The sequence below is a fragment of the Scomber japonicus genome, chromosome 9 (genome assembly GCF_027409825.1).
Source record: "Scomber japonicus isolate fScoJap1 chromosome 9, fScoJap1.pri, whole genome shotgun sequence".
Classification (NCBI taxonomy): domain Eukaryota; kingdom Metazoa; phylum Chordata; class Actinopteri; order Scombriformes; family Scombridae; genus Scomber; species Scomber japonicus.
In genome coordinates, this window is record NC_070586.1 from 27,844,068 (window position 1) to 27,859,088 (window position 15,021).

At 41.6% G+C, this 15,021-nt stretch overlaps 1 protein-coding gene across 1 annotated transcript in view; it reads right to left on the bottom strand.

Annotated features, from left to right (window-relative positions):
• Positions 1–15,021, bottom strand: part of LOC128364515 (probable E3 ubiquitin-protein ligase HECTD4) — a 35,658-nt gene that overhangs the window by 19,908 nt on the left and 729 nt on the right. The window contains exons 2-25 of the mRNA XM_053325057.1: positions 10,470–11,023; positions 8,642–8,731; positions 8,429–8,556; positions 7,492–7,600; positions 6,551–6,689; positions 5,619–5,789; positions 5,313–5,505; positions 5,029–5,190; positions 4,532–4,645; positions 4,273–4,413; positions 3,945–4,180; positions 3,705–3,847; positions 3,532–3,602; positions 3,331–3,436; positions 3,054–3,174; positions 2,817–2,945; positions 2,312–2,436; positions 1,782–1,935; positions 1,581–1,684; positions 1,209–1,407; positions 988–1,107; positions 785–889; positions 533–696; positions 102–347 (exon numbers count right to left, since the gene is read on the bottom strand). Coding sequence (XP_053181032.1) covers positions 102–347; positions 533–696; positions 785–889; positions 988–1,107; positions 1,209–1,407; positions 1,581–1,684; positions 1,782–1,935; positions 2,312–2,436; positions 2,817–2,945; positions 3,054–3,174; positions 3,331–3,436; positions 3,532–3,602; positions 3,705–3,847; positions 3,945–4,180; positions 4,273–4,413; positions 4,532–4,645; positions 5,029–5,190; positions 5,313–5,505; positions 5,619–5,789; positions 6,551–6,689; positions 7,492–7,600; positions 8,429–8,556; positions 8,642–8,731; positions 10,470–11,023 — 3,824 coding nt within the window. The remainder of the gene's footprint in view (positions 1–101; positions 348–532; positions 697–784; positions 890–987; positions 1,108–1,208; positions 1,408–1,580; positions 1,685–1,781; positions 1,936–2,311; positions 2,437–2,816; positions 2,946–3,053; positions 3,175–3,330; positions 3,437–3,531; positions 3,603–3,704; positions 3,848–3,944; positions 4,181–4,272; positions 4,414–4,531; positions 4,646–5,028; positions 5,191–5,312; positions 5,506–5,618; positions 5,790–6,550; positions 6,690–7,491; positions 7,601–8,428; positions 8,557–8,641; positions 8,732–10,469; positions 11,024–15,021) is intronic.

The window sequence follows — 15,021 nt, forward strand, 5'->3', positions numbered from 1 at the left end:
CATTAATGACAGTTGTTGAATATTTTCCACTCAGAAGGAGTGACCATTGTGATGTTACATGCAAACTCTTTATACTGTGATGGAATGACCCTCCCTCTTACTTGATGCTAGGACGAAACTGTGGTCGAGCCCTTCCAGACACCTCTCGTAGCCTACCCATGATGCCAGGGGGCAGGCGTATACGAGGCAAGTCAAAGTAAGTCCCTGGCATAAGGCCCGGGGGTGGGATGAGCACATCAGAGGGGTAGGTGAACTCCCGGTCCTCCTCAATGGTCAGAGGCAGAGGTGAGGGGCTGGGCGTGAGGGCAGGAGAGATGGCGCCGTTTGCTTCCACTTGCCACTGACACCTGAGTAAAAAAAGAAAGGTTGTTGTCAAACATGCATTCTTTTTAGACTGTTTTCCGCATTTTCCTTGTAAATGTGGATAATGTAGTTGATATGTATATGTTGTGTTCCACTATATTCCACTGAAGAATATGTTTTAATTCTCACACTGACAATCAATATCTTATTTTTTATTTGGCTGTGTCACCTTTGCAGCAGCTTTGAGCAGAGCAAATCATGGCAGGCATCCTCCTCTCTTGTCACCTCTGGCCCGTTATACAGAATGCGGAGCATTGAGCAGGCCAGCACTGACAGGCCGAGTGCAAGGTCTGCCAGGAAGGGGAGGCCTCCAGAGACATCTTCGGATGACTCCTGTAAACAAAACAAGACAAACGTTTTCAGAATAATCTGTTGTGCATCATGTTTCAAACTGGGACATGCCACTGTTACCATGTTTTACCTGAGCTCTGACAGTGCAGGAGAACCCCCACATGGCTTTATCAGGGGTGTTATGTTCACGCCCGCTTCTCATTTCAAAGGAAAAGGTCACTGTGTCACCTTCAACCTGTAGCAGGACAAGAAAATAAATGTGGCTCTTCAAGACTGTGTGTCTCTGTATGTGTTTGTGCTCAATCTGTCTATGTGTTATACGGCTTGTTTTACCTTGACAAGGTCTTTTGGCCATCCTGTGCCCAAAACACTGCGACTGCCATATCCCAAAGTGTTTCCTCCATATTCTGTTACTTTACGACTGTTGGTGTTGGGACCAGCATAGATAACCAACTGAAATATTAAGGAATATGTTTAGAGTGGCACAAAATGCATGTAACACCTACAAGAAGATGAATGCCACTTAGGCTGCAGTGTATTGTGAGAGTCAATACCTTGTCGTAGTCATACTGTGAAGAGCAGCGGGAATCAAAGCGAAGGTACAGACAACGGGCTCCTGGGATATGTACAGTCTCCTTGAATTTATAGTTGTCTCGCACAGGATGCACTGTCTCTACTGTCTTCCCAGCAGCCCACGGGGCAGGGATCTTGAGTCCAGTCAAGAAACCTGGCTCCTCACGTTCATCAAGAATTCTAATATTAAGGATAGGGACACAAACACATTACATCTGATACATTTCTGATCACCTGCTATAATCATGATCAAATCTGATATGTTGCATTAAAAATCTAATTAAAAATAACATCAATTAATAAAAATCAATTAATAACTGATAATCTCTTTGGTGGACCTTGAGCAAACTTACTTGTCATCGGGAGCACATGCCTTTGCCCCCTGCCCTAGAGCGCCACCCATGAGTGGAAGCTCTTCAGTGAAAAGTGGAGACTGGGTCTTTAGTAACAGGGCAGTCTGAAAAACAGAGTGTGGAAAGATTTTTTAGTGATGACTGATTTGTCCTACTTAAAAGGAAAAGTGTTTTTGTCTTTTGGACAGGCAAGACTCCAACCTGGCTGGTGTAGAGGACAAGCTGGACCAACTGAGGCATGAGAGCGTCAGCGAGCGTTAGGGTCTGCAGGTTGGGGTGCATCAGAGAGGTGAGCAACACTGGCAGCAGATGCCCCAGCATGGTGGCCTTGGTTACCTGTTCCAGACCTTTCAACCTGAGGATAGAAACAACAGGTAATTCATCTGAAAATAAGATTATGTAGACTGAGGCATTAAAATAAAAGCAGGGTGGAAAATTATCACCAGCCAATGTGATTTAAAAAAAACAAACTATGGCCATAAATGATTTTTTCATGCACTCACTCAGGATTTTTGAGGAAGTTGCAGCATTACTTTGGCTTAGTTAAATCTTGTTTCACTGTGAAATTGTGCATTAGAGCCCATAGGCAAAAACACGTCTGATTTTTAATTTTGTCAGTTATGGTTTTATACATTTGACAGCACAGATTAACTTTAAAAAGTGGCCAGTTGACCTATAAGTTAATTTTCCCACCCTGCAAAGCTAATTTAAAGTGGAAGTCAAAATTTCACCTGGTTTCCCTGTCAGGAATGTCGCTGTTAATGAGAGCTGTGGTGACCTGCTGCAGTGTCTCCAGCACCTCATCACATCCCACCAGGATCTTGGTTGCTAGGGACAGGATGCTGCTTTGGAGTTCCTGAAGACCACACGCAGAATATGCCCACACTTCGGTAATACTGCTTCCAAGATTTTCAGTGATCATACAGTATCTCTTTCATGCAATATAATAACTGTTCACACATCAATACTTTATTTTTATGTCTGTAAAAAAAAAAAAAACTCCAAATAGTCATAGCAAACTTAAGTTGTTTCATCCTTTTATCCGCAAACATGATGAGCAATATTTAAAAATAACACATGGTAACACAGCACAGTAAACTGATATTGATAAAAAGGCAAAGAGCACAAAAGAATATCCATGTCCTGCTGCTCCGTTTTGTGGCTTGCTTTCTCACCAACAGACAGGCAGACAGACTCCATGAGGACAGAGGAAGGGGTATTAAAGGGGATGTTTACCTGTACCTTCATTGTTTCCCCTTGTAGGGAGCTGTCACTGTCGTCATTATCATCTGGACGGATAAGAATGGTGTTACTGAGAAGGTGGTTCTGAACAGCCATGAGGTAGCGCAGACAGGGTGAGACCACCTACGGAGACGGAAAACCATGTCAAATTGGTATGAATGCATTCTGACAAAGCATGTGGTTGTAGAAAGCACAGGCGGCATTTCAGTGCTGCTGAACAGATATGCATACTGGCACAGTGGAGAGCAGCTTCTGGAAGTCATCTCGGGCGACAGTTTGACATTTTGTAATGAGGAGACAGGATTCCCGGACTACTGTCTTGAGGATACAATGCAGCAGCTCATCACTTAGTCTGTAAAAGAAAGAGGGAGACACCTTAAATAATGAGATCGTTACAGTGACCTAACTTAGGTTTTTAAAGGTAATGCATGACATTGTTCTGTGCCAGTTGTCAAATGCATAATTCTGAAATTATACCACACCAAATAGTTACAGGGTTGCCTCTCACCTGTAGTGGTCATCTTCTTCACTCCCAAATCTATTCTTCTGTAGTTGGTCTGCCAAGTTGGTAAGGATGACATCACGAAGCTGAGAAAGGCCACTGTTCCTTTCACCTGAGTATCACACAAACAAACACCATGGTCAGATATATTCACAAAAAAGCAGTGAAAGTGACAGTTTTGTTAAAATCAGTGTATTTAATAGTCACCTTCTGTTAGAACTAGTTTCAGCAGTTTACTGAGTTCAGCCTCACCCTGATACAAAGTATTCAGGCCTGAGCTACAGAGAGACAGAAAAAACAAAGATTTGAATGTAATTGTAAGTGTTATTTTCACAGATACAGTAGACTATATTTGGAATTAATGACATGTTAAAACTTACCTGATGGCCAGGCACACCTCTCTCTGGATCTCTGCTCCTATCTGATCGACTGGGGCCATGAGTAGCTGCCACAGGAGTAGACCTGACCTACGCACACTCTCCCTGTTCTGCTCCGACTGAGGATTGAAAAACCTAAACACAACCTGGACAGGACAGACAGCACGAAAAAATGAATTAACATAAGAAAAAAAAGAAAAATTGTGTGTGAAAAATCTGTCACCAGCTCCACATAAAACTGACCTGGAACACCACCAAAATACAGCGGATGATGCAGGTATCTCCATTGACCATGGCCTTCTCCATAATGTCACAGATGCTGCTGAAGTGACGGGCCTCTATGGGATGTTGTTTGCCTAGTAGGGCTCCGAGGGGCAAGCTGTTGCTGCTGGCTGCCAGCAGATTGAGCTGGTGGATACACATAGCACCTACATGATGAAGCAACTGGTTGATCACCTCGCCAGTGGCCACAGTTTCCTCTGTGAAAGGACAAGTAAAACCGATGATCACATCTCTTATTCAACTTTATAAAGAGAGCACCTGGTGTTTTGAGAGCACAATTTCCTTCTACCTTTGGGTTCTTTGATGACATGGCTCACTCCGAGCCTATGGCACACATGATGAAAGGCTTGGTTCCCAGGGTTGCACCACTGATCTATGTAATCACTGGAGCAAGTCCAGATCAAGTTGTTCAGTGCATCGTAACATGCTCCTACAAAGCAACATGTCAGAAAAATAAATGTCAGTTAGGCAGACAATGGAGTATGTGACTATCATATAATACATAAATTCAACATATAGCAGTCTAATGTGACAAAAGTTGAGCTCACCTAGTCCAGCCACCTGGGCTCCCCGGCCTAGAGAACTGCCAGGAGCATCAATGAGGTCTGCGCGGCTGCTGAATTGACCGTCAGCCAGGTTAAAGACCAAGCTGGAGGCTAAAACTGGACAAAAAGGAAAAATAAAGTTTACTGATCACCAACATTATAAAACACAATAGAAAACATTGTGGTTACTTCAGTTTACCCCACCAAATTCTTAATTCATTAGTTATGTAATTTACAGTATTATACCAGTGCTTGTAAGGATATACACTAAAATGTCTTCATTACATTTAAGTATGTAATGCACTGACTGGATAGCTATAACTGTATACCATGATTCCTCACTTAAACTTCAACCACAAAACAGATTGCAATCAAAACATTTGATATCGCTTACCAGCTAAACTTAACATGTAAACACATTTTTGCACAAACTTTTTGAGGAAAAAAAAGGCACAAAAAAACTATAAGAAAGTGACAGCAGTGTCTGTGTGTGCTCTTACTTTTGAGTGAGGACAGGCTGCTGGTACCTCCAAACAGGGAACGTGTGGCAGAGCTCCCAGAGACACCAGGAGGTGAGACCAGCATCACTAGATAAGTTCCGCACACATACATTGGGGTCTTTCTCAGAGTCTTTAGAGGGAGTCCACAGCTAGTGTTGACAGCTATGACAAAGCAAAAGAGAAATGTGAGATAAGAAAAGATTTCATAAACACAGGAATCACATTAATTGCACAACACAGCGTACATGATTTCTGGATGACTGTATGGTTTTCTGATGAATTACCCGACTGTTCTTCTTTGACAGTGTTAGTGATGGCAGAGCCTGTGAGAGCAGCCAATGTGGCAGAGTGGGAGGCCCGGAAGCGTGACATTCGACTCAAGAGAAGTTCGTTCAAGCACTTGGAAGACTCGCCTTCCTTGCGAGTAAGAATAACCCTCTCCTGCAGGATGTCTGCGACGCACAACCCTGTCTGTGTCTGTACCATGGACAGGGGGGAGAGAAAACATCAATATGGAAATACAAAAATGAACAAGTTGAATACGTATAAATCTACTGTATATTTTCAGTAGTAGTGCATGCACTACTCACCGACAGGTGAAAGACATCCATGAAAACAGAATGGCCTTTCTGAGTCTTCTCATTGAGACTGGCTGGAGACCAGACCCAATACAGGTAGGTTCCATCTGAGCATAGGTGCAGCGTGGTCATGCTGCTGCCCACTGGAAAGTGATGGGCTGGCATGGGCACAATCTGGCACACCTGAAAATGGTAATGCAAACATTGGCTTGGGCTATGGCCACACTTTAATGTTAAAGCTGGATTTAATGAGACCACATCTCTGAATTGTCACAATTAGTCTGAACACTGCTTTTATATACATTCATTAATATACTGTATTGGCGCTTTTCCACTATACAGTTCTAGCACTACTCGACTCTTTTTTTTTGCGTTTCCAATAGGGATAGTACCTGGTACCTGGTACTTTTTTAGTACCTGCTCTGCTGAGGTTCCAAGCAAGCTGAGCTGATACTAAATGTGACGTCAACAGACTGCCGGCCACTGATTGGTCAGAAGAGTTGTCACTGGAAGAGTGAAGAGCTGTCCCACACCAGAATCACACCCAGCATTTTTAAATACCGGCAACAGCGTTACAGTCTTTTGGCTCAATTTTCTTGCTTTTGTGTGACAGAAAGCCACATACAGCAGCAAGTACACCACTGCCTCCATGTCCTCCATTGTTTATGTGTTTGCGTTGCGTAAAAAACAAAGTCACGGCAGTTTCGCGCAGCTGTGCTATGGCGACCCCACCCACGTTGAGTAGGTACTATTGTAATGGAAAAGGTCGTTCCTGGTACCGTACTGAGTCGAGTCGAGCTGAATAGTGCTAGTACTGTATAGTGAAAAAGCGCCATGTCCTTACTATTCTCAATTGTGCATTTTGAAAAAGAAACAAGACAGAGCATGCAAAAAAAAATAGTAAATACTGATTTAACATCTAATATAAAATAATGGAACAGTACCTGGAGGGTGAAGGGGTCAATGACCTGGCACAGCTGATGAGGCTTGGCATCAAAGGAGGAGGGACGATGGAGGAGGCGACCACTGCTGAACACCACCCACCCAGGCTCCAACTCTTCATTTCGACAGTACACAAAACCCCTGCACAAACACAAACACACTGCATTCATTATTTTTTTCTCAGGGACCCAACTGATACACTTGAGAGTAAAATAAGCTAAATGGGTTGAGTAGCAACAAAGAATCACATCACATTACATGTATACATTATCTACCAATTGACTGTGTTAATGTTCTCTGCAGTCAATAAATTCCCACTTCTTTCCACAGAATTAAGCATCCTGTTTGCCCCATTCAGTGCTGACCGTGACAACTATATATCCTCCGAGAAAAGCTTAGTCGTGCCAGTTCAGAGCAATTATGGGCCTATAAATCTAGTTGTTTGTAGGCCAATGCTAAGAATTGTGCAAGTTGCTGTAGGTCATTTAATTTTGGTTCCTAGAGATACTTCTAGCATACAATTAGCAAACTCACAGGCCTAAAACTGGCACTAAATCTTTTCTGCAAGCAATTTTACAAGTGAAAGACATGAACTCTGGGCCCTCTGGATCCAAAAAACACATTGAAAAAGGAGGCTGCCCTTGTCTTGCAAATTGGGTTATTTGCTTACACGGTATGGAATTAAGATGCAGAGCACACAACGCCCTTTTGTGCCTTTCAAAATCAACTGAGTCAATCAAAGACAGCTAAGGAGGAATTGACTGTATGTGGCAGATATCAGTTTAACACAGTCCAGGAAATAATGTAACCCAACTGCTTCTTTGGAATGAGTGAGTGATGAGGAGTATTTTTAGTGTTTCACTTTCTTTTTCTGTCTTCCTCTTTCGCTATTCTCTGAATGCTGCGGATAAAGACAGGCAGATGGGAAGGAGTGTCATATTACCTTAGTGTTCCATGTAAGCCAGAGCCCAGCTTGCTGAGTCCTCTCCCAGAGGAGTTAGTGGTATACAGATAGAGTCCGTCTGTGGCAAGACAGCGCCCCAGGTCAGTGTCTGTGAGACATGGGGACAAAAAGGATTCAATAGGAGGGTAATGACAGACATGAGATAGACAGTTGGGATGAAAAGTAGTGGGAGGTATCAACAGAAGAGTTGACAAAACCAGGCGAGAGCATCAGGATGTAAGCAAGGCAGAGGCATCTGTTAACTTTGCTTGGCTTTTCAATTTTGAGGATTGTGTTGCTTGTAGAGATCTAAGAAAACAGACTTGGGTCTGATCTAGTGTCAGGTTAGCTTTAAATGTAAAATGTTCAAACTGGCTTCATGGCCCTGATCAGCTTCCGTCACTCTACAAAGTCAGCTGATCAATAGCTCTAGAGTGAGTCATCTCCATCACTTCCTCTGCTTCATCCCCTAAACCTCTCACAGTCACAGCTCCTGTCTCTAGTTTCAACATAAGCCTGAATGTTTTCACTGTATGCATTCATACAGTATACAAAGAAAAGAGGCCAACAAAGCCTTGTACAAGGTAAAGCACTTTCCTCCGTCCATCCTTGCTGGATTTCGGACACTTCATGGTATGCACTTAAGACAAAGTGAATTATAAATAATCTAAAGGTGAATAAATAAATTAGAAAGGAGGAAACTATTATGATAACAATTAAGACAAGTGTCATCCTCTTCACAACCACAAGCCAGAAAACTGCATATATAGACAAGACAAGATAAATCCACTGCCTGCACCTGCTATTAACTACTCTTCACATCTTCTGGTTTTACAAATGTAGAAGATCAGCACACATCCCAGGGCAAACACAAGAGCCATCACTGAAAGATATCAGTTAATGATTTTAAAAATATATATATTTTAATGGTTTTTACCTTTACTCTCTGCTCCTCCGGCAGAGTTATCAGGTGTAGGAAGCATGTCCTCAAAACCCCAGGACACACTGTGTTTACCCCCCAAGAGGCAGGATGGAGAGCCTGGGCCTCCTTCCAAGAGTAGAAGTCTGAAGCAGGAGAGATGCAGGGTGCTTACATGTCACGAAAGTCACTAATAATTACCTATCAGGAGAACCAAAGTCGTGTCCTTACCTGTACAGGACATCTGACACAGGGAGCTGGCCCAGATCTGTTTGTTTCTGCAGGAGGTGAACTGTGTGGATGAAGGTCTTCAGAGATCCCCTGGAAAACAGTTTGGCAGGTTAGTGAGAAGGCCTCAGCATGAAACAAATGGGAAAGCTCATTGTTACACATTTCTGGGATGATAAGTGGAATCATGCCAGGCTTGAATTATGGAGGGGATCCCTTTCAATTTGCTGGGAATTATACTTCAATGTTTTTTTAATCTGAACAAAAGGCTATTTTCCATTAAAATGAGATAGATGATTTTACACTGCCACTCTCTGCAGGGTGTAATGAGCATCCTACTCTCGTGCAGTAGTCATTTATTGCTTCGCCACATCCAAGACTGAACTATTAACAGAGCACATTGAGGCAATTCTATATTCATGGAGAAGATCAATGTGAGGAGGGATGTATTGAAGTGATACTCCGCAATTCTCTCATGCAAAAAAAGAATAAAAAATTGGTTTGTCAGCGCCACTTCAGAAAATGTTCCCAACGGGAAAAGAAAAGAAAAAGGAAGGGCGGATAACAACATGACATTTTTTAAACCATATCACATGGCACCTGTGTGGTATATTCCAGGAACTGTACACCAGTGTATGTTTGATTCAGTCTACATGTTTCCCAAGTGACAGACAACACGGATGAGTCATGTGTCAGTGCCCCCCTCTCAGCCGTAGTATGTAAACACCTTGTCCACATCTGATATCAAAGCATGTGGCGACACAGTCTACTTGCTTGCTTAACCCTGCACATCATGAATTTAGTCACTGACCGCATCAGAGGTTGGGGGTGGCGGGTGGAGGGTGGGGGAGGGGTAGACCTGATAGCTCTTTAATTAGCTCCCACTGTCTGTAAAAAAGGCACTGGGGCTGGATGGTTCCCCACAACAAAGAGCTCTCAGCCTCAACAGAGGCCTAACAAAGGGTGGAGAGTTCTGGTTTTGACAAGTCAAGATCAGTTGTCACCAGCAGAAGCCAGAGGTCAGGCTCAAATGCAAAAGAACAAGGTCATTCTACTCTTCTGTGGGCCAGGTGACAAAAACTATAAAATATAAATAATAATATTAATAATATAATATATAAATATATTAATACGTATATGAATTTTCTTTTCATGTGTACAGGAGGAAAATCCCCATACAGTGCATATAGTAAGGGCCCAGCAGTTGACCCATGCATTTTGCTGGCTGCAGAATTACTTCCCTCCTGTAGGAGCATTGCTTCCCAGCAGTGCTAACAGCTCATGCTAACAGACTATGCGGAGCTCAGGTTGAGAGCACTGATTAGAGGTCAGTACATCAGAGCACCGTGCTGACACTGAGCTGATTGACTTGTTTGTAAAGAGTGTAAATATCCAATCAAAATTGCTACAGGGGGTGACAAACCCCCTAGATTGATCATTAAATCAGACATGATCAATCATGCAGCATGTACACTGAGGAGAGAAAACATGAACTAACTTGTAAAGTTACTAACTTACTACTGAAGTAATGTTTTCACGAAAAAGATACACACTCATACGTTTTAACTACTTTTACTTAGCAAATGAGTACTAGTTACTAATAAAGTAACAACAGGCCTGCTCTAGAGTGATTGGCTTTTACTAAATATTGTTGGTTGAATACACTGTCTAAAGGAAGAATTTTTACCTCAAAAGCCAACAGAAGGGTTCTACTAAGAAGTGTGAAGGTGGGACAGTAAAGAGAGTGACTCTGTGACCGACGTGTCTGTAGGGCCCAAAAAAAGTGACTTTTTCCTGTTATGTCATTGTGTCTAATAGGTGTACGGCTCACCTGGCACAGGCGAGCGCCACAAGTGCAGCGGCAGCATTTTCTCGCTGTCTGGGTGTGTGGAGTATCTGTGTCTGAGCATGCCCCTGCGTTTGGCCTGACTCTTGGGCGCCATCTTCCAGCCAGGAGCAGAGAAGCCCCTCTAGGCCATTCAGGCAGTCGGCAGGCTCTTTACTGAGGCTGAGCGGCTGGCAGTCCCGGAGGCAGGCTAGCAGTACCTCTGCTGTAACACCGCAGAGCGCTGGGTCACTGCGAGTCTGGGACTGCAAAAGTGGGAAGACCAGCAGCAGACCGACACGGGAGGTGAAGGGCGCCTGCTCGGGTTGCTGGAGCAGACCTTGTCTTTTGAGCAAGGCCAAGGTCTCCTCATCAGCCCCTCCAGTCCCCTCTCGCTCCTGCTGCTCCTCCAGGGCCAGCTGCCGCTGCGCCCCCCACAGGCCACGCAGAGCATTGAGTCGATATTCCAGCAGGCGGGCATATGCGTTGCTCTGATTACCACAGACAGCACGCAGACGCTCTGCCAACTCTACTGGGTTCTTTGTCTCAAATGTTAGGATCTGAAATGAAGGACAATGATGAACGGTGAGAGAGAAAAGAGAAAAATAGTTTCAAATATAAGGTTTACATCAATAGCAGTCATTATTGTAACAACTGGTCTGCAGCTTTAAGGGAAAAAAAACCCTAGAGAAGGCGGACGACATCCAAGTTTTTTAAATTAATTTCTACAAAAAAAAAAAAAAAATGTAAATACAGAGTAATACACATGAGAATAATTGCATATTTGATCTGCTTATACAATGAAATTTAAAAAACTAAAAACACTTTTAAACTGGCATTTCTTAACAAACCAATGGGAAACACCATCAGCTATAAATAGTTTGTCCACAAGGTGCACTAGAGTGTAGTCTAATACGCAGCCAACATTTTAGTTTAAAACTAAGCAAATTATTTCTTTCACGCCGATTAACTATTCGTAGAACTTACACCATCTCTATAGTACAACTATGAATCCTTTCAGCAGCATAAGCCCTCCATCTACACTTCTCTGCACTATGAATTAATGGTCAGATAGCGAGGCACATTTAGGATAGCTTATCAGAAGTGAAACAATGTGCTTCATGTGCACTTAGGCAGCATTTCAGATATTGATTACGCTCTGTGGGCCACGAATCATGGACTAGGAAAAAAATCTATGATAGAGTTTAGCAGGCACAATTTGTATTGATTCTATTTCAGGAATGCTACTAATGTTACAGTAACACTCCTTAACAGGCTGCTGGGCCTTCTGCACCTTGCTCTGCAAAACACTGCTGCAAGTGGATAAAAATAGTCAGCATCAAAACACCTACGAAAACAGCGCTGAATGACCCAGTCAGTCGTACAGCTGGACAGAAATGTAGAGAGAATCCGAATAACCAAAACTAAGAGGACAGACCCAGACCTGACAGCAAATGATGCAAGGACGTCTTTTTTTTTAATGTGTTGCTTTGAGTGTCTACCATAATACGGGGTAGAGACTAACAAACAATGCTACCTGTTCTATTTCAGCTTTGCTTTTTATCAAAATGTCTCAACATAATATTGAACACTGCTCTGTTTTGTAAAGGATCTTATATATCTGTACATGTGCCTCCCCATATCTAAAAAGCTTTAATTAAAATGTCTCACCCACATTATACAAGAGTCTCACCCACATGTCATGTTACCATTTTTGCTCAGGTTAAATTATCCCAGGGATGATGCAACCACACTTTGTATTCAATACTATAAGCCCTCAATATAACAACATGAAGTAGCCCTCAATTCATGCAGGCCGCCACACTAAACAGCACATTTAGCAACATCCTGCGCACTTTCTTAAGTCAAAAGTACAGCTGTCAGTAATCGTGCCTTCACTGTCACTTCCACTATGTTTCTACTTGTTGTAGAGTAGAGGAAACATGAGGTCAGAAGATGTGTTGTCCACTGAGTGCCTGGTGTTGAGTTTAATCAAAATGACAAAACAAAGGGTGAGTGGTCAAATTCAAACCCACTTATTCACATTCATTAATTAACCATTAGTTTGTCATCTCTCAGAGCTGCTAGTAAAACAGATGCACTTATATCAACCGAAGTAAACACAATGTGGCTGATGGCTGCTGGTAAAAATACAAGTTAGTATATAGTTATATCAGATAGCTGGTTATGGTATTGATACTAATACTAAATGTAATGTGGTAATTAATTGCGGACAAACAAATACCAAATTGATCATTTATAGCATCAGTATATACCACAAAAGACCGCAAAACAAGCCACTGAATTAGTATAGCTGAATGCACCATGCTGTGCATTGTAAAAATGAAGCAGGTAGTGTCTGTTGATGAGCACAAAAGCCTCAGACTGATCTCAGCATAGTGCCTGTGTGAAAACATTCAGCCGAATTGTTGAATGAATTGTTGAACAGGCCACTTGCCTATCACGTAGCTGTGAACTTAACCACATTTTAAAATAAAACCACTGATTTTAAACTAAACATCACACGAGCATCACTGTAAGTCATAGATTAAATATATATATTTTGTGGTTTCCTTGACTTGTTAAATGTTGACCACACAAAAACACTTTCAAAATGATTATTTTGAAAATACATTTGTGCATCTGAACTAGAAATGTGAAAGCTTTAGCTGTTGTTAAAACTGTCATCAAGTAGAAACCTTGAAATGTGAATGGTTTATCACTGATGTGAATCCCTCCATAAGTGGTGTTACATGAAGTACATGAGACTCAGTTCACACTGGGCTTAGGAGCAAGATGTTGGTGCTAATCTTAAGGATGCATGCAGCAATGGCAGCAGTTAGATAACGATACAAACCACACAATGGATAACAAATGGTATCATTCATCAAGTGGTTTGCCATCTCTGTCAGTCACTGCCTCATGTGCATCATTGTATAGTGACCACCAATCAGACATTTGTCTACTGACACGTGAATATGTGGTGTAGTACTGCAGCAATTGTCCTCTAAAGGCTGCTGGATACTACCAGCTCCAGCTTTATTACAAGGTAGAGTACCGAAATATCGAGGTTGCAAATATACATTGTTACCTCGAAGTTTCTATCGGCATCACTATAAAGTCTCTGTAATCTAACAACAGAGACAGGTCCGGCTCAAAGATTGTGCCTTCAAAATAAAAGACTACTCTAGCATAATCACATTTATGACACAGTTTGTTTAAAACACTTAAAAAATTAAAATAACCTCTGCTTTGCGCAAGTGTGAACTAAGGAGTTTAGTTTTTTGATATAACTGTGCTGTCTGTTGAAAAAGTAAAACCCACCCCTCCCGACCAACTATTTATGAAACTTTTTTAAATTCCTTTTTATTCTTGTTTAAATTAATTCCAGCACAAGTCACTTTTAATCTATGTGCAATATTTGTTATTAGATTTTAGTGCAATATCTGATGGATAATCCAGAAACCACAGTAATGCGCAGACTGTTGATGTTCCTGTATGTCACTTATCGTATGTAAATTTAATGGGATTGTAGCCACTATACACTGTTGTCCAAGACAAATTGAGGATAATAAAGTTTATTCTGATTCTGATTATGAAGAACAGTTAATAACGATTCAAATTCAACCGTTATCTGACACAACATGTCTTCATTGTATTACAAGCACAGTAGCACAAATTATTATTTTGTTTGTTGTTTTGTGTGCTACTAGAGAACAACTGCAGTTCCACTATTAAAATACCACAACAGCTACTCTATGCCAGTTTTATTTAAACATGTGAGGATTCCTGTGTGCATTTATTTGTGTAACCAAATAAGATGAAATGTTTCCTGTTTGGTGTAATTTGAGGAGTTTTCTGCATAGAAAAGCTGCAGTGACACTGTCAATACAGCTGAAGATGTGCAACTTGACACCTGAGGTATGGGGGCTATATGCGGTGTGTGCCCCTTTTATCCCGCTTGTTTAAAGTCCCCCTCAACTCAAAAATGTGATTTTTCATCTTGTTCCTACAGTTGGATGTTTGAGATTCACTGTGCAGAATGATGTATGTGCAGAGTTTGTTTTCACATAAATCTACTGAAAATAGAAAGTGTCTCTGAGTTTAAGGGGTGGGTTTGCAAACACGATATGTGACATCACAAATAATTTGGAGCCAATCAGCACTTGAAGCCTCCAGTACACAAACACTGAGAACAGGCTTTCTTGTGTCAAACTATTAAAACTTTTGAAATGAGAAATATTTACATATTCATACATTCTGGATGATGTTAATTTCCTTAATATAATCTATGCTTAAATGTATTCGTCTTTTTCTGAACTTAACCAACTATTATTTGCCTTTACCCACTTAATCATTATTCACATTACTGATGATTATTCAGCAAAAATCTTGTGTAAATATTTTGTGAAATCACCAATAGACATCACTACAATACTGCCACAATATCAATATTAAGGTATTCGATTAAACATTTTGTGATATTTGATTTTGTCCATCTCATCCAGCCTTAAGACTAACACTAAACTGAAAAATAGCTAACAAAATTAACACTTCT